Source organism: Amblyraja radiata, chromosome 25 (assembly GCF_010909765.2).
Source record: "Amblyraja radiata isolate CabotCenter1 chromosome 25, sAmbRad1.1.pri, whole genome shotgun sequence".
Taxonomy (NCBI): Eukaryota; Metazoa; Chordata; class Chondrichthyes; order Rajiformes; family Rajidae; genus Amblyraja; species Amblyraja radiata.
Window position 1 is genome coordinate 29,085,890 of NC_045980.1, and position 23,711 is coordinate 29,109,600.

The 23,711-nt window shown below is 42.3% G+C and overlaps 1 protein-coding gene across 1 annotated transcript in view; it reads left to right on the forward strand.

Annotated features, from left to right (window-relative positions):
* The first annotated feature begins 1,419 nt into the window (after positions 1–1,419).
* Positions 1,420–23,711, forward strand: part of rnf10 (ring finger protein 10) — a 33,757-nt gene continuing 11,465 nt past the window's right edge. The window contains exons 1-10 of the mRNA XM_033043663.1: positions 1,420–1,893; positions 9,443–9,633; positions 10,429–10,637; positions 11,028–11,118; positions 12,129–12,313; positions 14,958–15,091; positions 16,652–16,815; positions 18,524–18,658; positions 19,863–20,100; positions 21,591–21,724. Of these exons, the coding sequence (XP_032899554.1) occupies positions 1,800–1,893; positions 9,443–9,633; positions 10,429–10,637; positions 11,028–11,118; positions 12,129–12,313; positions 14,958–15,091; positions 16,652–16,815; positions 18,524–18,658; positions 19,863–20,100; positions 21,591–21,724 (1,575 nt within the window). The 5' untranslated portion in view covers positions 1,420–1,799. The remainder of the gene's footprint in view (positions 1,894–9,442; positions 9,634–10,428; positions 10,638–11,027; positions 11,119–12,128; positions 12,314–14,957; positions 15,092–16,651; positions 16,816–18,523; positions 18,659–19,862; positions 20,101–21,590; positions 21,725–23,711) is intronic.

A 23,711-nucleotide genomic window follows, 5' to 3' on the forward strand; every position in this document is an offset into this window, starting at 1 on the left:
AAGAGAGAAAAGAAGTGAAATGTAAAGCCATAGGGAGGGATATAGGGGGAAGGAGAGGGGGAAGGTGAGATGTGGGTGTATTCTGGGACTGGTGGGCAAAGGTTGCCTCCTTGGGAACAACTCTGCCCAAGACCACACAAAATTGCAGAGAGTTGTTGATGTAGCCCAGTCCATCACCCAAACTAGATTCATCACCAATGACTCCATCTTCATGCTGCCTCAGGAAAGCAGCCAACACAATTAAAGTCTTGTCCCACCCTGGTCATTCCTTCTTCTCTCCACTCCTGCCAGGCAAAAGATACAGAAGCCTGAAAGCACACACCACCAGACTCAGGAACATTTTCTTCCCTTGTTATCATGCTTCTGAATGGTCTTTCCATAAGCTAGGGTACTGTCTGATTCATCAATAACCCTATTGCGGACATTGCGCTTTGTCACTGGAATTGGTGTACTTTAATGCTGAGAACTATATTCTGTACTCTGTATATTTTCATTTGCTCGACCTATTCTACTTACATTTTGGTTTGCTTGTATTTATGTATAGTATTATCTGAATAGATTGGATAGCATACAAGCTTTTCACTACCACCGTACACCTGACAATAATAAATCTAAACCTACCCAAATTTATGTGGAAGGGGACGGGGTGCGGAGGGCAAAGGGAGTGTGGGATGGGAGAGTGGGAGAAATGGGGTTGTGTATTTCAGGAAAAAGAGAAAGGAGGGGATGTGTTGAATATTGGGCATCCAACTTTGGTGGAACATTGGGAACAAGTAAAAGAGACACAACGCGCTAGAAACACTGATAGACACACAAAGTTCTGGAAACCAAAGCAGAGACACAAAGTGGTAAACTTCAGGTCACCAATTCATGGTCTCTGGAGATGAAATCTGAAGAAGGGTCTCGACCCGAAACGTCACCTATTCCTTTACTCCAGAGCTGCTGCCTGTCCTGCTGAGTTACTCCAGCGTTTTGTGTCTACCTCCGGAGATGTTGCCTGACATAGAAACATAGAAAATAGGTGCAGGAGTAGGCCATTCGGCCCTTTGAGCCTGCACCGCCATTCAATATGATCATGGCTGATCATCCAACTCAGTATCCTGTACCTGCCTTCTCTCCATACCCCCTGATCCCTTTAGCCACAAGGGCCACATCTAAACCGCTGAGCTAGGTTTATTATTATTGTGTAGGTGTAGCGAGGTACAGTGAAAAACGCTTTTTTTTGTTTTGGCTCGCTATCCAATCAGTTTGCCAACCCCAGCATCTGCAAGCCCCCCCCCCACCCCCCCTTTGTGTTTGTGATTGGTTGGGGGGGGGGGGGTTGGGAAAGACTACATTTCCCAGGGTGCCTCAGCCCGGAGGCGCAAAGGGCGCAGGCGCGGGTTTGCTGAGTCTATATAAGCGGTGCGCATCCGTCTTGTGGGCGCTTGTTGGCGACTTGTCGCCATCACTGTGAGGGGTTGCGTCGCATCGCATCGGATCGGATCGGATCGGATCGGGACGGTCGAGCCGCCTGCCTACCTGCCTCAGGAGCGCGGGGTGGGGGTCACCAGAAGCCACTGGACTCCGTCTACTAACCTCCAAGGGCTTGTTCGGAGCCCAGTTCGTCCCCCACCCCTCCGACTCCGTTTCTCTCTCCGCCCCTGCTCCTTGTTGTTTCATTTTCGCCATTTTCCAGACTGGTCACGATGCAGAGGTCGCCATGATGAAGATTGAAGTCAGGCCCAGTAACGCGATGCGCTGTGGAAAATCGGTTGGCACAACCAGCCCGGTCGTTCCCATTGAGCTGTCGGAAGCTGATGCTGGAAAATCCAGATATGGAAAAGAAATCTGCACGATCCGCCTCGGCAGGGCCCAGCAAGGCGCCGCCCCCGGACAGTAAAACCAAACAAGGTAGGGGCTGGCCGCACTTGCCCCTCCCCATCCCTCCCTCGCCCTGCCTATGTTTACATGGAAGAAAGATACAAAGTGCTGGAAAAACACAGCATCTCTAGGGAAAAGGACCAGGTGATGTTTCGGGTCGAGACCATTCTTCAGACCGAGAGTCAGGGGGAGAGGGAAACGAGAGCTATAGACGGTGATAAGGAGAGATAAAGACGGTGATTTAGAGAAATAAAGACGGATTTAGAGATATAATATAGACGGCGATTTAGAGATATAAAGGTGTATATATATATACATCAAATCTAGACGATACGGGGGTGAAATAGAGAGATATAGACGGTGACCCATGTTAAATGACAGGCCCGACCATCACCGTGCCGCCGCTCGCCAGGATTGTTTATGATGCCACCTGAATCACAAGGTTGTGCTTCCAAATCTCACCGTCGACACTTGAATGCGGCGTCTTGGCTAAATCTGTGGTGTAGTACAACGGGAGCGCTGTCAGGCTGCTTTTAAACCTGAAGTTAAATTGAGTCACTTGGGTGAGCACACAGCATACTTGATGGCGATCAGTGCGTTCTATCGGCTGTTTGGGCCATTGTTTCTGCATCAGTTTCAAGTTGAGTCTAGTTCGTAGAGTCTAGAATAGCTTACTTTACAGTCGGGCCGCATTGTTCGATTTTTCTGCAACATCTTATTTGTTTTAAATCAAGTGGCTTGGGCTGAATTTGTGTTTAGATTTAGAACGATCTAGACGACCTAAGGCAGTACTGGTTAAGTGTAAACGATTCAAATTTGCACCCTTAGGTCTTGGCCAACTTGTATCGTAAAGATTGGTTTGGGAGAGTGAATGCACTCTGGTACTGTTAAATACAAAATTGTCACTGACCCATTATGAAACTTAGAAACTGATTTGCTGGGTCGAGTATAAAAACACTGGTTGTATGACTGACCATCTGAATTTGCACTTGTCACTGAGCTTTCAGTTATTGCTATGGCTTTATTATTATCATGTGTACTGAGGACAAGTTGCATCCTTTCGGGCAAATACCATACAGGAGTACAAGCGTACCGCGTAAGAGTAAAACAGATGGTCCAAAAGAGAATGAAAACAGGGCAGAATGTAGTGTTGCATTTACAGTATAGAGGGACAAATATAGCAGATAAATAAAAAACACAAGGACTGCAACAAGGTGGATTGTGAGATTAGGAATTTATCATTAGCATATGAGTGGTCGGCTCGAGTGTCTAAAAACAGGGAAGAAGTGGTGGTACATGCTTCCAAACTTTTGTATCTTCTGCCTGATGGGAGAGGAAAGAAAAGGGAGAGACTTGGGTGTGAGATGGTTCCTGGTTATCTTCGCAACTTTCCAAAGACAGGGTGAAATTGTAGATGTTGCAGATGTTGATTAAAAAAAAAAAGACACAATGATGGAGTGGGTCAGGCTGCATCTCTGGAGAATATGAATAGGCTTACAAATTTTTCTTCACTCCCCCTTTCACTTGGCAGGTTTTCTCTTCCTCCTTCCCTTCATTTAAAATATGTCCTGACTCAAAACCTCACAGCCATGTTCAGAGTAATTGTTGGTAATATTTAAACCAGGGGACTTAAAGCTTTTGACCATCTCCACTGCAGCACCATTGATGCAGATTGGGGCATGTACCCCTGCCTGCTTTCCATAGTCTATGTTCAGCTTCTTCATTTTGCTGACATTGAGGGAGAGATTGTTATCTTGACATCATGTTACTAAGCTCTCAATCTCCAATAGAGAGAGCAAAAGGGAGAGTGCAGAATATAGTTTGTTGTTTGAGATTTGGGCCACTGGGGTGGTGTCACTTATAAATGGAGTTACAGCAGGATTTGGCCATTCAGTTGAGTGCATAAGGAGTATAGTAAGGAGCTGAGAAAGCATCCTTGCATGGTACTGCTGTTGAGAATTGTCATGGAGGATGTTTTGTTGTCTCCTCACTCAAGGTGCTGTGTGGGCCATGAAGTCAAGATACAGTTGCAGAGATATGCTGAGTCTAGGTGTAGGGGTTTGGAGAGGGTTTAGTTGGAATTATAGTGTTGAGGCTGGAGAAACAGTCAATAAATCAGAGTTTGACGTGTGTCCTTGTTATCCAGTTGTTCTAGGGATTAAGTATAGAATGGTGTCTGCTGTGGACCTGTTACAGCAGTAGGCAAATTGCAGTGAATCGAACCTGTCTGCAGTGCTCTCGAAGTACTTCATGATAGTGGATGGCTGAGTCACTCGACACTGGTTATTAAGGCGCCTTTCATGCATTTGTTTGGCACCACAATAATGATGGTCATCTGAAAAGAGCTTTTCAGTGAGAGGTGTCGGAGATGGTCTTAATCAATTAGAAGCAAGGGTGGAACTTGAAGTTGTCAATTTCTGCAAGGGTGCAGGATGCAGCCATAATGCAGTTGTCTATGTAGCAGCGAAAGAGTGCCAGGGTATGTTTATTAATGTTCAACATAGCTAACAAAAAGCTGAAATTTGATTTGAAGTGAGAGGAATCAAAGGTGAAGTTGCTGAGGGAAAGACAAGTTCCACCAGGTGGAGGAAGGTACATGTGTTGAGTCTCTGTTCTAGGAAGAAACGGGGCATTGCAGTCTTCCTGATGGGAAACGGAAGTGTAACTAGATTGGATATCCATGTAAAGATGAGCCGATGGGAGCAAAGGGATCAAGTTGTTGAAGTGATGCAGAGTGTGTGAGGTGTCCGGACTATCGGTGCAGAAGGACTGGACAATAGAATTGGTATGACACTTAGTTTTTTTTAATACACTTTTCCAGTTATGATAAAGTCATTGACCTGAGACATTAAGTTGGATTTTGTGAGAAAATGCTTCAGTTCTGTGAGGAACTACTACAATTTCCTTGCATTGGTGCCACGTGACAGGATTTGTTCAATCGGCCCTGATTGCGATGGAGGGTTGGTCAATCCTGAGCAGCAGGTTGATGTTGGGTATCTGTCCAATGTAAATTTGAATGTTTTGTAGGTCAGTAGCAAGCACAATCAGTGCTGGCAGATAATCTGAGCCAATGTTAATTTGTACATGGAGATTACCAAATACAGTGTAATTCCAGCATTTTATGTATTCTATTTTATTTCCAATATTTGAGTTATATGCCTCGTATCTGCTATTTTGTTCCTCTATTTGTCTTTTGCATATGTGGCAGCAAAGCTGGAGTGGGACAAGATGGAGTGGAACAAGATGCTGTTGGTTTTTCGTGATGGAAGCAATTCCTTTATATTTTAGGCAAATTGGATGATCAGCCATGATCATATTGAATGGCGGTGCAGGCTCGAAGGGCCGAATGGCCTACTCCTGCACCTAATTTCTATGTTTCTATGTTAAGCATGTGCATAAATGGGGTATTTGTTAATCATTTGGGGCCATAATTAGCCATCACCATGTTTGTGACCAATTGCAATGTATGATTTCATCTTTGAAAAACATGTTGCCATTTGGTACTCTACTTCTGAATTCCGAATTATTAGATTTCGTGAAACTCAAATTGTTTATATAGATGGCTTTTGAGGTAGATAGTTCTGATAATTCTCATTCTTTGACATTTTAAGTGGCTGATTGTTTATCTTGAAATATTTGCTTTCTGATTCTAGACTTGTCCACGAGAGGAAATATCCTTCAGAATTTATTTGTCAAGTCCTTTGAGAATTTTGCATGTGTTGGAGATCACCTTTCACTCTTCCAAACTCAAGATGATTGGCCCAGTCTGCACACTTTCGTCCAAAGGCAAATTCATTCCGGGGATCAGTCTAGTGATCTTTTTCTGCAACATCTCTAAGATTAACCTTCTTTAGAGACTAAAACCAATGCTTCCGTTGTAGGTTCCATAAAATTGTGTACAGTTGCAGCTAAGCTTCACCACTTTTGGACATCATCCATCTTGCATTAATTTAGTTTACCTTTCCAATGAGTCATACAGTGTGTAAACAGGCTCTTTGGCCAACTTGCCCATGCCATTCCAATATGACCCATCTACTATACCAGTCCACCTGCCTGCATTTGGCCCTCTAAACCCATCCTTTCCGTGCACCTGTCCAAACGTTTTTAAAGTTGTGATAATACCTGCCTCAGCTACATCCTCCAGCAGCTTGTTCCATATACTTACCACCCTTGTGGTTTAAAAAAAAAGTTCCCCCTCTGGTTCCTATTTAAATCTTTCCCCCCTCACCTTAAACCTATGTCCTCTCGTTCTTGATTCCCTTCTATTCTGTTACGTCAGACTTTTATGGCAACTTTTGTGTTTGAGGATCCTGGATCTTAAAACATTTAGTCACCACAGCACCCTGGCTCCGTTCTAATGTTGCTACTACTGTTACGAAGAATGTACAGGATCCTGAACAGCCATCAGCTCTTGAATACTACGCAGCACTGACCTCTGCAAATATGATGTCAGAGGAGCAGAATTGGGGCATTTGGCACATGAGACCACTACCATTCAATCACGGCTGATTTATTTTTCCCTCTCAACCCCATTCTCCTGCCTTCTCCCCATAACCTTTGACACCCTTGCTAATAACCCTATTAATCAAAATGAGGTTTTTCTCTGTATCCTGCAGTGCAGTTCCTGCCGATGTGGGCCACATTGCAGTTCCCTTGTTATACTACAATAGTCACATTTATATTGTCTATATCTTTTGATGACTCACCATCATGACTTACTATCCCATGCACCTTTTGTCACCAATGACATATAATATAAGGTCCCTTGGGGCATTATTATAGATTGTATATAGCTGATGCCTCAGCATTATACAGGGAATGGAGGGATATGGATTACGAGTAGGTACATAAGAGTCGATCTTGTTTGGCAGAAGCATTGTGTGCCGAAGGGCCTGTTCCTGTGCTGTACTGGTCTTTGCACCATCACACAGGTTAATAGCCTGGAAGTGAGTCTGAAGAAGGGTTTCGACCTGAAACGTTGCCTATTTCCTTCGCTCCATAGATGCTGCCTCACCCGCTGAGTTTCTCCAGCAATTTTGTCTACCTTCGATTTTCCAGCATCTGCAGTCCTTTCTTAAACCTTTACCATTCTTTTACCCCGGTTAACAAATTGCCTGTTGATGCTAATATATGACCATCAACCCCTGAAGTCCTATTGTGTCGTCATACAGGGATGGCATACATTAATAGAACTGCTGCTTCACAGCACCTCATGAGAGGAATAGATCGGGTCGATGCACAGAATCTTTTGCCCCAGAGTAGTGAATCGAAGACCAGAGGATATGGGTTTTAGGTGAATCGGAAAAGATTTAATAGGAATCTGAGGGGTAACTTTTTCACATAAAGGTGGTGAGGGTGTAGAACAAACTGCCAGAGGAGATAGTTGAGGCAGGGACTATCCCAACGTTGAAGAAACAGTTGCACAGGTCAGATTTGGAGGGATGTGGGCTAAACACGAGCAAGTGGGACTAGTGTAGATGGGACTGGTGTGGGCAAGTTGAGCCAAAGGGTCTGTTAGCACGCTGTATCACTGACTATGAGATTACGCCGGTCACCTGCTGGCTTTCTGTTTCTTTTGTCGCCTTCCAATAGCAGTATTACATTTGCTGTTTTCGGAATCTTTCAAGAAATTTTAAAGTAAAAATTGAACAGTACATCTATATTTCTGCAGCCACCTCATTTAAAAGCTAATATATGGTGGACTGCTTCAGCCTTTATTTCCATTAGTCTAGCTGCTATTTTCAACTGTTTTCTCTTTTACTGCTTGAATTTCTGCTAATTTTGGTAATTTTGCTATCTTCTATTGTGAAGACTGATACAAAATACAGTAATTTCCTAATTCTCCAGTTGTAGGTTTCACGACTCTTCAAAATACTTTAAAAACCTTAACTGATTTTCTATTTCTTGCTAGTGTAGAATGTTGTCCATCCAGCAACCTTTCAGTTCTCAATTGGTTCTGAAAGTTCTCCCAATTCATAGACAAATAGCACAAAATCCACCCCTCTTCTTCAATACAATACGGTTTATTTGTCACATTGCACATAAAGTGCATGTGAAATGAATATGTCAGCAGCGGTACAATGATAAAGAACACACACAAAAACACAATAAAAATTTAACATAAACATCCACCACAGCATTCATCACTGTGGTGGAAGGCACACAATTTGGCCAGTCCTCCTCCATTTTCCCCCGTGGTCGGGACCTCAACCCTCCGCAGCCGTTGCTGCGGGCGTCCAGATGGTAAAAGGACAAGGTACAAGTCCAGGTAAGTCCAGGATCGGCTCTTCCCCACCGGAGACCGCGGCTTTAAGTTGGTGTAGGCCGGCGGTCGAGATTTAAAGTTTAAAGTTCCCGCCGCGTCGCAGCCAGAAGCACCGCAGACCGCAGGGCCGGCGGTCGAAGCTCCCCTCCAGGGGTGATGGTAAGTCGCCACCGCGCCCGCGGTAGAAGTTGGCCGCGGGCCGGCAGTGATGGCTTCTTCTTCCTCCGGGTCCCCCACGAGGGATCCCGGGCTGCGGACGCGCCAGCTGGAACTGTGCAGACCGCGCGCGGCTTCAGGCTGCCGGCTGCCGCGGGCCAGTGAAACGGAGCGCTCCCCTCCAGCGAGGGCTCGCCCGCTCCACGCCGAGAGTTCGCGCTGCGCCCGCCGCTGAAGCCCCGGGCGCGTCTCAGGGAAAGGCCGCGCCGATCCTTGCTGTTAGGCCACGGGGGAGGCGACCTGGAAAAAGTCGCCTCTCCATGGAGGAGGCGGCCGAAACGGTTTCCCCCACACCACCCCCCCACACAAAACACACAAAGAAACATTAAAAACACACTTTAAAACATACTAAAAAAAATAAAAAAAAGTTGAAAAAACTAACGCGCTGCTGACAGGGCTGCCGCCACTGCGCCACAGGATGTGCACCATGGAGTTTCAGGCCAACCTCTTGATTGCATTCCTTCACCAACTCCAAGTTGAGTACAAGAAATTGTGCTCATGCAATATATCGGTTGAGGAATCTGAATGGTTTCTGTAGAAATTGCTGTTCAGCTAACGATGCATAATTAAATATAGATGGAGTTTTCCAATTTTTTGTCACAAAACTACTTTGGGAAAGTTTTGAATATAGAAATCCAATTCCATTGTACTCTTACTGTGATGTTTAAATGGTCGTAGGCTTGTGATGGGTAAACCTGGAAATGATACATGCTATACTTTATTGCTCTTTGGCTTTTGGCCATTACTTTTAATTAAAAAAACAATATTATTCTCCTTACCAGCTTTATAATAAAACGTCAAGGGCCTTAATATTTTCTTCAGCAGTTGTACTTATTCATAATTTCTTAAGTGATTCAGAGAGTACAGTGCTGAAAGGTTTATGCAAAAGACCTTTGTAGGCATTTTGATTTAATATTCAGTAAGAATATAGGTGCAGACAGCATTTGCATGTAAGATTTGGGCACTTGAGTAGCATACCAATTTTTAGCAGCAACCAAATACTTTGAGCATTTTGCATGGGTAGCAAGATCCTGTCAGTCTGGTTGAAGGTTCTATCCATTAGGGTAAAAATGAACATCCATTTTAAACTTTTTTCAGATGGTAAATGTGGAAATGGATCAAAACGCTACAACAGAAAACGAGACACGACTTTTCCCAAAAATGAAAATGTATGCAACCAGACCAGGCGCTCCATTCCACAGAAAAGCAAAGCTTTTGACAAGAGACCCCCTGCACGTGGTGCCAACAAATCCTTTAGCACTTTTGGTAATGGTGGTAGACGGGAGGAGGTAAGATTGTCTATTCGTACTTGGATTTACTTAATACAGATGTATGATGCAGTGCAGGGAATAGTTAATATTTTCTCCAAGATCCATTAGCAGAACAAATTATTAACTGCTTTTTACATAGGGATTAGTTGGGATAAAATACCAAAGAGATAATATTTCAAGCTTGAGTTTGAAATGTAGTGTGACACTTATTGGAGGACCTACATATTCAGACATGGATTGTTCCCCCCCCCCCCCCCCTCACTTAGCTAATTTAGCTGATGCATGGCTGTCAGTCTGAATGGACTGTTATGTTTCTATGTAGTTGAGGCTAGTTCATTGGCTATATTTAAGAGGGAGTTAGATGTGGCCCCTGTGGCTAAAGGGATCAGGGGGTATGGAGAGAAGGCAGGTACAGGATACTGAGTTGGATGATCAGCCATGATCATATTGAATGGCGGTGCAGGCTCGAAGGGCCGAATGGCCTACTCCTGCACCTATTTTCTATGTTTCTATTTTGAGCTCTTCCATTATGTCCATTCATCACTATGAAAGTGTCATCATTTGTGCTGTGCTGAAGACAACAGTTTTTCTATAGTTGCACACTGTTGATTTACATAACTGTTGGATGAAGATTTAGTCCAACTAGTGAGTGCTGGCCAAGAGCAGCAACTACTCGATTGATGGATCAAGCACAATTCTTGAGGGTTGATCCCCATTGAACCTAAAGCAGTGCACAACAACGTATCAAGTTTGGAGTGTAGCGGAGAGAGTGTTTTATTGGAATTTAAAGGACTGCTACTCTTCCATTTGCAGGTAGCAGAGGTGCAAAGGGCAGAGTTCAGCCCTGCCCAGTTTACTGGTCCTAAGAAGATAAGCCTAAACCACTTGTTAAATTTTACATTTGAACCTCGTGGCCAGTCAGGATCACATTATGATGGCAGTTGTCACGGACGCTGGGGTAAAAGGAACAGGTGGGGACATAAACACAAGCCATTCAACAAGGAGCAGTTTCTGCAAGCCAAGTAAGTGGAGCCAAATGAATTCACCGACCTAAATTTGTTCATTTTGATTTGAATAATTGTGTTTTCAATTCCAACGACTACTTTTCTGGGTATTTGACAAAGAATGTGAGTATGCGTCTTGCTTTATTTTGGGCGGCTCAGAACTTCTTTGTTTTAGTTGGTGCAGAATTCATTAAAGCAAGCTCTTTGTTGATCCTTCAAAATAATTGTTACTTTATACCGCTGATGTCCCATTAAGATCTATCTTTGTATCTAAATAGTATGCCTAATGTTTAACAGACGTCAGGACAATAGACGATTACAAACAAATACAAATGTTAATTGTCTGTTCTAATATCTAATTTAAACTGATGGGTTTTGTTGGTTAATTGCCCGTCTTTTCTATTCAAGCTGTCAGTTTGTGGTTTCCGAGGAGCAGGACTACAGTATTCACTTTGCTGACCCAGATACATTGGTGAACTGGGACTTTGTACAGCAAGTGGTAAGCATTTTTGTATTTTGGATAATGGGGATAGTTCTCAATATCCCTGAGGGATATTCCCTTGGGAAAACAATGGTCAATGTCAGAACCTTATTGGAACTACTTAAGATGCTTTGGGGAAAAGTGGAAGTGGCTTGTAAGTGGAAAATATACAATTAATGACTTTACCCGTAAGAGCGTGGAGGTACAGAGGGATCTCAGGAGCCAAGTCCCTAACTCCCTGAAAGTAGCAGCACAAGTAGAGAGTGGTGAAGAAGGCACATATGGATGCTTGCCTTCATTCGGCACAAGAGTCAGGAGGCTTTTTTTAGACTTCGATTAGCACTGTTTGGAGTATTGCTTCCAGTTCTGGTTGCACCATTACAAGGAGGTTGTGGAAGTTTTAAAACGGTTGCAGAGGTGGTTTGCCAGAATGCTGCCTTGGTTAGAGGATTTTAGTTGCAGGGAGAAGTTGGACAGACTTGGATTATTTTCTTTGCAAAATTGGAGGTTGTGGGGAGACCTGCGAGAGATGTATAAAATTATGAGAATCATAGATAGGGTAGCCAGCCAGAATCTATTTGCGGATGGAAATATCAAATAGAGGGCATAGTATTATGGCGGGAACATTTTAAAGATGATGTGTGGGCAGGTTTTATTTGAAGGTAATGAGTGCCTGAAACATGCTGTTGGGGGTGGTGATGGTGGAGGCTGGTATAATACTGGTATTTAAGAGACTTTTGGATAATCACATGAATATGGGGGATATGGATTATGTACATGCATATAGGGTTGGTCTTGGTATCATATTTGGCACAGACATTATGAGCCGAAAGGCCTGTTGTGTTATGAACACTCATTACCTCAAAGCTATGACCTCTAATATTTCATATTTCCATCCTAGATTCCAGATTCCCATTATAAATGAATCAGTTGATGTTTCAGTTATTTTTCTTTGTCAGTTTTGTTCCTGTGCTCTGTACTGATGTATTGTTGAGTTTGGGTTACTGACACGTGGCCTCTTTTTTTAGCGTATATGTAGTCATGAAGTCCCCTCGTGCCCAATCTGTTTGTATCCACCCTCTGCTGCAAAGATTACTCGCTGTGGGCACATCTACTGTTGGGCATGTATTCTTCATTATCTATCCCTGAGTGATAAGACCTGGGGCACATGCCCTATCTGTTATGAAGCTGTCCATAAGAAAGACCTAAAGAGGTGAGTCGATTCTTTCAAGTAATTGCATATCTTCTAGTTGCAAAGATGGTGGTGTCACATTAAAAAAAGAATCAAACCCTGTGGCATTATTGTCAGAAGAGTATTTAGTTGCCATAATAAAGGGGGGTGGTAGCTCGGATGTGCATTCTATTAGAGTAATGTTTGCAAAGTTGTTTTAATGACATCCTCCTAGCTAATGATTCTGGTGATTATGTGATTCTTGTCCTGCTGGACCTATCTGCTGCCTTTGATACAGTGGATCATGTTATTTTAGTATCTCGGTTACAGCACCTAGTGGGCATTTGTGGCAGTGCCCTGGAATGGTTCAGATCTTATCTGGCAGACAGAACTATGTGTGTAAGCCTTGCTGGTTCTGAATCCTCCTCCGCTCCTCTGTCATATGGGGTTCCACAGGGTTCAATTTTAGGGCCCTGCTTTTCTCACTGTACTTACTTTGGGTTCCATTCTTAGAAAGCATGGCATCTCTTTTCATTGTTATGCTGATGATAGTCAGATATATGTGCCGCTGAAGAAGAAAGATGCTTTCTCAGTCAAACCACTTCTGTTATGTCTTGATGACATTAAATCCTGGATGGCCCTAAACTTTTTAAATTTTAATGAAAAGAAAACAGAAGTGATAGTGTTTGGTCCCAATGGCTCCCATGAACCTCCCCCTGTTGACTTGGGTCCCTTGGCACTGTATGTGAAGCCAATAGTTTTAAACTTGGGTTTTAAGATGGACAGTGATTTTAAATTAGATCGTCAAATAGGCGCGATAGTTAAGTCCAGCTTCTTCATTTAAGGCAGCTGGCAAAGGTGAAGCTCATTCTTGAGCGACAGCATTTTGAAACAGTAATCCATGCCTTCATTACGTCTCGGCTGGATTACTGTAACGCACTTTATTTTGGAGTTAGCCAATCTTCCCTTGCACGTCTCCAGTTGGTTCAGAATGCTGCTGCTCGCCTTTTAACTGGAACACGTAAGAGGGAGCACATAACGCCTATTCTGGCCTCCCTCCACTGGCTGCCTGTGTACTTTAGAGTTCATTTTAAGATTATTTTATTTGTTTTTAAATCTTTAAATGGTCTCGCCCCGCCTTACCTCTCTGAGCTGCTTCATCCCTACGCTCATGCTCAGTGCCTCAGGTCAGCTGATCAGCTGCTCCTGGAGGTACCGAGGTCTAAGCGGCAGCTCAGAGGGGATAGAGCCTTCTCTGTTGCTGCTCCGACATTATGGAACACTCTACCTTTGCACATTAGACAGGCCCCTTCACTGTCCATTTTCAAAACTAGTCTTAAAACCCTTTTCTATTCCTTGGCTTTCGCCCCTGCATGAGACTTTGCTCTTGTTTTAGTGTTTCTATTATTGTTTTTTATTGTTTTTATTGTCTTTTAATGTTTTTATTGTTTTGTTTTATGTTTATGATTAGTCATGTGTAGCACTTTGTTGCAACACTGGTTGTTTTTAAAGTGCTCTATAAATAAAGTTCAGTTCAGTTGTGGGGTTAAGTTAGTAATTTCAAGCCAATTTATGCATGTATACTGTTTTTCTCCTTCATTGGGGGAAAAAACAATGTTAAGATGCTATAACATGCTATCCTGACTATGGGTGCTGTCTGTATGGAGTTTGTACATTCTCCCTGTGACTGCCTGGGTTTTCTCCAGATACTCTGGTTTCTTCTTGCACCCTAAATACATTCAGGTTTGCAGGTTAATTGGCTTCTGTAAAATTGTAAATTGTCCCTAGTGTGTAGGATAGGGGCTGTTGTATGGGGTGATTGCTGGTTGGCGTTCTCTAAAGTTAGTCTAAATATGACAATTTTGGCTGTTATCTGATAAAATTTTAAAGAGATGAGAGGTGAGATCACATCTGACTCGCTGATGGGGCGTGTCTTGAGCCCAGTGGAGGGAGAGCGAGCGTCAATTATGTAGGCTCAGCCCACGTAATTGACGCTACCTCAATCTCCCTCAACGTTAGCTAGTTTCAGCAGCACTGGATTCCACCGCTGGCGTCGCTGACTTTCCAGCCGCTGGCGGTGCTGACTGGTAGGTTGATTTGTAGTGACCGATTCGGAGGCTCAGGGCTGCTGAGAGCTCCCAATTGGACCCCGCGCCTAAGGGGGCCCCGCGCTGGAGTAATGTTTTCTCGGCTCGGGTAGATCTACCCCAGGTGGAGGGGGAAGCAAGGGGTAGACGGGGAGGGGAGTGTGAGGGGGGATTGGAGAGGGGGAGGTGGGTCGTTCCCTTACGGTCCCGGGGCAACGCTCCCGCCCCTCCAGTTGCCGTGCTTCAAGCACACAGCCCTGGCTCCATCCCTCTCTCTCCCCGGGGAGTCGCGGTGATCAATACAGGGAGGGCCGGGCTAATGATACTAGCCAGTCATTGACCTCACCGCATGTAACTGCATTCCACATCACCTTAACTTTTCAGAGCTGAATTTGGTATGGTGCAGTAAATTGATGTGTTAATAATGCGGCTATTATGCTCTTATGCTGCTCATTTTCATTTAATTTTCAAACTAGTTCTATTTGTCATAGTAATCGGCATAAAGATGTAAAGATTTAATCCTTGTGAATGTGACCAGTGTAGTATCCGTTGAACCCTTAGTGAATCATGTGGAGTTAAGACGTGTTGCTTTGTTTCAGTGTGATTGCCCTGGAAACTCGGCAGTATAATGTGGACGATACGATGACCATGCAGTTGATGCGTAGGGAGAAAGGTACTCTGATGGCTTTACCCAAATCCATGTGGATGAGAATTGAACCAATTCACTTGGGAGGTTAGTGGAAACATTGATGCTCTTCAGGACCCACTAATTCAGGTCCCATCCTGGAACAGTGTTGGGCAGGCGGTTCCGATTGTATTTTAAATTATGGCTGGTTGAAAAGATGTTGATTGGTACAGTTTCAAATGGCCCAAACAACTCTTATTTGTACAGAGCTACAGAAAGTATAATGCCAATAACATTTAGGCTCTACAATAGCTCAAAGTAATTACATTTGTGCTGAAGTATTATTAAAGTTGCATAAAGATTAGATACAATGGATGGAATGAAATGCAAACACCATTATTGCAAGTATAATGCATTGTAAAAAAATTAATTCCAAACCTGTTGAAGAATTAAGATTTAGCTTTATTTAAATTTGGTATTGAACAATTTGAAAACTCTGGCCCATATGCTGATGTGCGTGTGTCTCAAGGCAAAATATTTGAATTCTAAAGATACTTCAAGCTCAAATTGGCCTATTTCCATAATGGAAAATTGATTGTACATAGGCTTGATTGGGGACTCGACATGTATTTCAGTAATGTGTTAGGTTTAAATTTGTAGTTGACCTTTAGTAGAATTATTAAATTTATCTACATTGTTCTGATATTAAAAGCCAAAAGGGAACTGGGACGTCTTTGTGCCAATTCTAATTGTCATGTGATACTGTTGTGGGAGGTGGCTTTGTATATCTACATTGACATTTGCTCCACTGATAAAATAGTCCTTTCTCAAGTTACACACAAAGTTATTTGGTTTTCTGTAATGGGACTATTGCACTCAGTAAATCAAGTGCTATATACTTACCTATTTTGCTCATTTGCTGTATAATTGCAGGTCTCATGTGACTCATTTAATGTAAAATGCTACTACTAACCAACACACCACTAACGCAGTTGAGAAACCATCTCTGGAGAAAAGGATTTGGTGACGTTTCGGGTCGAGACCCTACTTCGAGAGGGCCTTGATCTGAAATATCACCTATTCTCCAGCGATCCTGTCTGACCCGCTGAGTTACTCCAGCTTAATGGCTCTATCTTTGGTTTAAACCAGTATCTGCAGTTCCTTCCTGCACACCACTAACGTTACCTATGAACTGTTATCAGACGGCAGATTTCGGCCAAATGTCCGTCTGACCTGGATTTGGATTAGTGGCATCCAGTCTTCCCACGCCACCACTTGCTATTAAAGCTAAAACACGAAATGATGTTAATGAATTGCTTCCTACTCAATGGAGCGAAGTGCAAGGATCCCATTCATAGTTTTCTAAATATCTGCTGATCAAAGTAGCTCTTAATCTTAACATGACTGCCTTGAATTTATTCTTGGGTACACAAAATTGCTGGAGAAACTCAGCGGGTGCAGCAGCATCTATGGAGCGAAGGAAATAGGCGACGTTTCGGGCCGAAACCCTTCTTCAGACTTGAATTTATTCTTTGTCAGTCCTGCTGTAATTTATTGGGTGCAACTTTGCAGTAATTAGATTGACATTTCATTCTAAACTGATTTTGCTCTTTTAAAAAAAAATTCTTCCTTCCTTGCAATGTGCTGCACTTAATTTGAATAAAACAGTGGATGAAGAACACCGCCAGTATTCAAAATTGCTTCTGGCTTCAAAGCAGCAAGTTATGCAGCATGTGATAGAAAAAGAGAGAGCAGCTCTACTGAGAGAGTATGAGGAGGAAAAGAATACACCTGAATCTTGCTTCATTGAACTGGCCTTGCAAGAATTAAAGGTACAAAATCTACTTTCAAAGTTCGTGCTACTATGTTCATAACAATTTGTATTTTTATATTACCCTTTTCATAGCAAAATGTCTTCAGACATTTCCCCAGAGAACACAAACTTCATACTGAGCCTCAAGGTGGTGTTAGGACAGTTTACTTGAGCTTCAGTAGCCAATTTCTATACCTGAAAACGGTTGTTATGGTGGATTCTGTCGTGTGTCCTATAGCTATAATGTAGAGAGGAGTTTTGAAAAGGAATTCCAGAACTTGCAGCCTTGTTGCTTGAAATTATAGCCATTATTGGTTGTGTAATTAAAAAAAAAAAGAAGTTTATTAAGAAGCTAAATTTAGCCATCATATAGTTGAGGCTTCGCGACCAAAGACAGGTTTGAAAATGAAGAGTGGAACATACTGAGTGCTATTTGATTGCAGAGCAACTTCAGAGGATAATTATGGTCAGCTAGGTAGAGTAGAGGAGGAGTGAGAAGAAATTATGTTTGAGAGATCGCATATGATGTCTTTTGTGACTCTGGGGGTGTGTATAGGATGGTGAAAGTGTTATTAATTAAGCAAGCTACTCTTGCCTTCATGGTCGCAAGGTTTTGTGATGGAGTTGTATCTATCCAGGCATAGTAGGATATTTTGTTGCATTCCTACCTTCCTGTTGGATAGGGTTGGAGATGAATGGATCATTGCGGAAGATTCAGATGGTGACTTGCTTCCTTGGAAGCCATGTTGAGCTTATTGTCATATCCACAAGTACATTGAGGTACAAGTGCAACGGAAATCTTGCTTGCATCAACATCACAGGCACATGAGCAAATCTGAAGATGGCATTAGAGTTGTGCTTCGCCACACAGTTGCGTGTAGAGAAGGGAGGGGAGGGGGAGGGGGGGGGGGGTCAGCGCACAGCCCAAAATGCAGTCTCTGCTTGTGGTCTGCTGATAAGGAAGTCAAGGATCCAGTCGCAAAGAGGGCAAAATGTTAATACTATCAGCTAATATCAGTGCCACGTGGTTAACAGTTCACTGGGAATAGGAATGTGGAAGTCGGAGTTGGATGTGAAAAGATGTTATCAGAGGCCTTGAAGGGAAATAGGAGAATATTTCGGAGGTAGAGAAAATGGCTTTGGGGGAGAGAAATGAGGTGTGATTCCGAAAATTGGGGAAAGATTAGATAATGACTGAGTCTGCAATGGAGATAGCAAGGCCAAACGTGACAGACTCAAGGTTATAATTGTAAAATTTATGATGGGGGGGGGGTGTGGATCAAAAGGCGTAAATTAACATGATGAATCAAGATGTGAGAAGTTGCCACCAGCTTGAACGGTAGTGCATGCCATTTTTAAAAGCATTGCTGATTACACGTCCCCAGCTTAAATAGGTGGTGATGATCTAAAGTGGTGTGGTAGAAATAGCTAAATGCTTACGTGGACAATTTTCTCTCTGATATAGAATCTTCACCCCCCCCCCCCATCTGTATTAAAATTATTCTGTTAGGAATGTGAGCCAGAAGTTGCAATAGTGCTGTGAAAAGTACAGTAATTAGCACCAGCCTTGCATCCTGTTACTACAGCAACAAGGCGGGAAGCCTGTTAAATGTAGTCAGTGATGATAAAAATTTATTCCGCCATTTAGACTTTAAAGTGCAATATTGTGCTCTAGATTTTGAAATAGCAGTTCAGTTGTCTTTTCAATGTCTGTTTTTAAATTGCAGAATCGTGAGCAAGAGTTGCTGGGACCTCCAGAGAAGGATGTTCTTGACACAATGTTTAAACTTGAGGAACTGACCATTGATTCAGACCCTGTGGCAGAGATTGAACATAATACATCCGCAGGCGACAAGAACCATGTTAGTACTAATGTTATCATCTATTTTTAAAATGTCTTCATCTTCCTTTATTCAATCTGTATTTGCTGTTTGTGAACCATCTATAAAACTTTCATCATGGAATGTTTCATCGTTGTATTTAAACATGGAGATTCGTACCACCTTTTTCATGTCTATCAAAAACAAAAATCTAATGGGAACACTACATTAACTGAAGGGATTTTTCCTTTGGCATATTTCTCCGCACTTTCCCCAAGAACCTATTTAGTCAAATGCATAATTTTGCTGAGCCTTTTTAAAGGTGGATAGAATCTGCTATATTCCAAAGGTTATATTATCAACATGTATTTGCACGTATAGGTTGCTGGATTGTGATCAGATGGCTAGATTTCAAGTTCTAATGGCTTGGTGTCTAATTGTAGCTGAGAATGTTGATTGTGTGTAGTTATGATGAATTATAACTGTCTTTTCAAAATTTGTCGAGCCGTGGGTACTGCTCCTTGAATTTTCACTCACCCCTGAAAACACTCAAAATCTAAAACCATTCTGCATTATTAATAAATTATGTAATTTAAGAAGAACCAGTTGGTATAATACAAATCATTTTCTTGGCCTCATTTCCATTTGCAACTGGCGTTCTTTGACTCCGCTTTGAATAATAAGGCCACAGAGGATAACTGACCCATTGTGCCTGTGGCAGCTTTTTAGAGCCATTCAGTGATCCATAGTCTTCACCCGTGGTTCAGTGCACTTTTTGTCATTCCGAGGTATATACAAAATTCCTTTGAGAAAGTTTGTAAGAAGTCTGCTTCCACTACCTTTGTACGCTGATACATTCCAGGTGAACAAGCTATAGCTGCAGGAAAATGCTTAAATGTCAAAATGCTGCAAATACTTCAGTTAGTTTGCAACAGAAACAGCTAGTGTGTAGATTTTTGCTATTGTTTCCTTTTGTGAATAGACTGATTGACGTCCTCATCCCATTATATAACTTGTCTGAAACTGATAATCATCCTAATTCTCATACAGCCCCCATTCTGCGCAAGGTTGGTGGCTTCCAATGATTTTTTTTTACATACAGCAAATTTGGGGAAATGTGATAGTAGCCAACATAATATGGCAATGTAATATTCCTGTGATTGTAAGTAATTAAAAAAAATACTGATACTACAGAGGGAGCATGTTTCAAAATTTGATCTGACCTGGTCTGCATTTTTCCTGACAGCATGTATTGGCCTACGCATCTGCATTTGATGAAATTATTGATGAACCACAAGAAGAGGCCATTGCCATGTGCTGCACTGCCTTGAATGAATCGGTCACTCTTTCAGAATCAGTGGATGATTGTGAAGTAACAGAAGGAGCTTGCGGTGAGACTGAATGTGGACAAGATGAATCAGAACTTTCAGCTGATGCTATCAAAGGAAGATTGTCAACAAACTACTACTATTATTTCTACCAGGGTGAGCTTTTCAATTGATAATGTATTTAATAAATCTTATTTTTTGTCTTGTAAGCAATTAAATTAATTGTTTTTGTGTGAATGAATGTATTTGTTTGGAATATGCCAATCTCGTTCAATAAGTGTTGGTAATTGCTTGAAGAAGAAGGATGCCATTGGCATATAAACGTGTATTTCCTTAAAAGCAAAGTGTGGTGAATATAAGACATTAGTCTTCGAACATCATTGAAAAAATTATAATGTAGCAATGTTACAATGTCACAAAATTTTGAGATTTAAAATGTTACAAAACTTTGAGATTTAAAAAATCAAGTCTGCAATTTATCCCATCAGATAAAGCACAAAAATAAGTTTAATTTGACACCTCATTCACTTTCATATCTCCAGTATTTAAAAAGTTATGGCCATTTTCATACTCAGAAATTAGCATCTTGTTCCCTATTGATTTTCTATGGACATAACAAAAAAGCTGTGATCGTGGACAGTCAAAAGCCCATAACTTTCTTAAAAATTAAAAGAACTGAAATAAATTTTCAGTTATTATAGATTGAAGCATTCTGAAACAAATATAAAACAATCTTACTTGGATGACCTGAAATTAAAGCAAATAATTAGTTAGTTACCCAATTGTAGCTAATTCCAAACTTCAATTACTAGATCTAAACATCTATCCATTTCTTAATAAATGATTAACATTTTTAAATAGCCTAAGTTTCCAAATAATATTCACAAATAATTCACAATAAAACATGATTTTTAAATCTCATTTACATTAATTTATAGGCCAAATGGAAGGAATTTAGTGTTCAATTGCTGTAAATTAATGTCCATTTAAATCGGCTTTCCAGTGGGATCCTGTGAACGCGCTGGTTTAGAACGTTCACATTGCGGTAGATTTGTACCCCAGAAAAATACTGCGGGATATAATGGGCCCCAAATTAGCTACTCGCAACATCAAAGTTTGTATAAAGGGATCTTAAGAAGCCCTTTTTAACGTAAAAATGAACAGCCTACCCCTACCTTCCGTTTTCCCCTGTATGAGATCCGGCCCGTTGTTGGCGGTCGTGGGTTTAGAGGTTAAATTTTAACCTACTATAACAATTAAATAAAGCCCTTAAAACTAATAATAGCTCAAGCGACGGAATCTTCCAGCGATTTTTCGTTAATAGTTAACTAGGCTGAAAAACCTCGATTGGAACAGCCTAGGGAAAATCGCGTTTTAAACCCGACCCCCTCTAAACGGCGCCAAAATCGCGCACACGGGCTGGGACAGATTTTCAGCGATCTTCAGGTACGTTTTGCAACATACCTATATAATGTGCTCTGTGTTCAAGGAGATTAGATTGACATTAAGCAGGGATCTTCACACTCCAAGAGGAACTTTTTGTCCATGGTTGTCATGTGTAGGCTGGGGCAAAATGGAGATTTTAGTGTCAATTTTATATTTTGCTTTTGAATGGTTTCTGAGATGCTGATTTCTATCTTTTTCAGCGGAGGATGGACAATATATGTTTCTGAGCCCAGTGAACGTGCGATGCCTGGTGCGGGAGTATGGTAGTCTGGAGAACTGTCCTGAACAGATCACTGCTTCAGTAGTCGAGATTGTGGGGCATTCAGTGACAGAGGTAGAGTAACTTAATGTTTTATTGATAACCTGTTTACACTGAGCTTTATTGGAAAACTGTTTTGGAACCCAATTTGGCATCTTGCAGTACTGGATGAGGTTAAACACAGGCTGCCTTAACACATCACTGCTGCATAGTTAGACCATCTGGGTGAATGTGGCAGATGTTTTTGCAGATTATAAGCACATGTATAAAACTGGATTCATATCATTTTTACATTTAAAGTATGCAAATAATTGATTAAAAGAATAATTTTACTAAAATAAACTTCATTTTATAGTGTTTTTTAGAAAATAGAACAAATTGGGTAAATTTGCATGGGCTGACCTTGCCAGTTATTCACTCAGATGCTGGAATGAAAAATAAACAAAAGCATTGTCAAATTGATGAAATTGAACAGCACAAGAACAGGCTCTTCGCCCCACAATGTTTGTGCTGAACATCATGCCAAGGCTGACAAAAGTGCTGGAGAAACTCAGCGGGTGCAGCAGCATCTATGGAGCGAAGGAAATAGGCAGCGTTTCGGGCCGAAACCCTTCTTCAGACTGATGTGGGGTGATTTTTACGATTTTCCAGCATCTGCAGTTCCTTCTTAAACATCATGCCAAGGCTATCACTTATCTGCCTGCACATAACCCATATCCCTCAATTTCCTGCATATCTATATGCCTATCCAAAAGTCTTTTAAATACTGCTAACATATCCGCTTCAACCAGCACCCTAGACGGAGTTCCTGGCACTCACCACCATGAGTGTGATTTTAAAATAAAACTTGCCCTGCACAACTCCTTTGAACTTTGTCCACCTCACCTTAATGGGGTATTTGATTTTTCCATCCTGGGAAAAGGATTTTGACCATCTGCCCTCTATGCCTCTAATAATTTTAGAATCTAAATCTTTATCGGGTCTCCCGCATCCTCCGGCATTCCAGAGAAAACAATCTCGGTCTGTCCAACCTCTCTCTCTATTAGCTAGTACCACCTCTGCATCCTTTTCAAAGCTTCCATGCACACAATACATCAAATAAAAAAAAGTTAACAAGTTGGCTAAGCTTGGGCAATGTGGCAAACAAACAGTTTCTCCTACATGTGCACTTTCTAAACATCACTAAAGCAGTTGTAAAATAGAACCCCCCCCCTTGGTCAAGTGGTGTTAAAGCTGTAAAGGAGTGGAGTGTGACACACTGTAACCTTTACTGAGTCTAGGTTTGTGTAGATGGTTTATGCATGCAACCTATAACGTAGCTACCTCAACACCACTAACCACGCCCAGCCATATCAGTATAACGCTGATATCCTCCCCTTGTTCCTCCCTTTCTTCATGGTGGCGACCATGGTGGAGACCCACTCGGTGGGATCGCTGACGGCTTCCAGCACTCCCATGTCAACCATGTTTTTCAGCATGGCTTCAACCTTGCCCTTCATGGCAAACGACACCCTGTGTGGGGCACGGATCACAGGCACTACCGAGGGGTCAGTTGCGATCTTGTATGCAAGTGGCAGCTTCCCCAACTTATCGTCGAAGAGGTCCGGGTACTCGGAGAGTGGACTCAGCATCACCCGCACTTCGTGGACCGTGCGGTCGAAATACACCAGACCGAGATCCTGGCAGGCTTGATTGCTCAATAGAGTAACAGTCACAGTCCAGAATAAAAAACGACGGGTCACTGGATGATTTCTGCAGCACACAATGGAAGGTGGCCCTCCCCACAGGTGTTAGCTCTTCTCCCCCATAAGCACGCAATATGGAGCGATCAGCAGTCAACAGCTCATTATTTCTTATCCGTTTGAATAGGGATGTTGACATAACATTCACTTTCGCCCCCGTGTCGAGCTTCGCGGAGAAGGACTTGTTGTTGACAGTAATGAGTACAGAAGGATCAGGGAGGCGAGATCGGCCATGAAGGAGAGTGTAAACACTGGCATCTCCCATGGAACAGCTGGGCTCAGAGTCGAGGTCAGTGTCGACTGAAGACTGGGAATCGAAA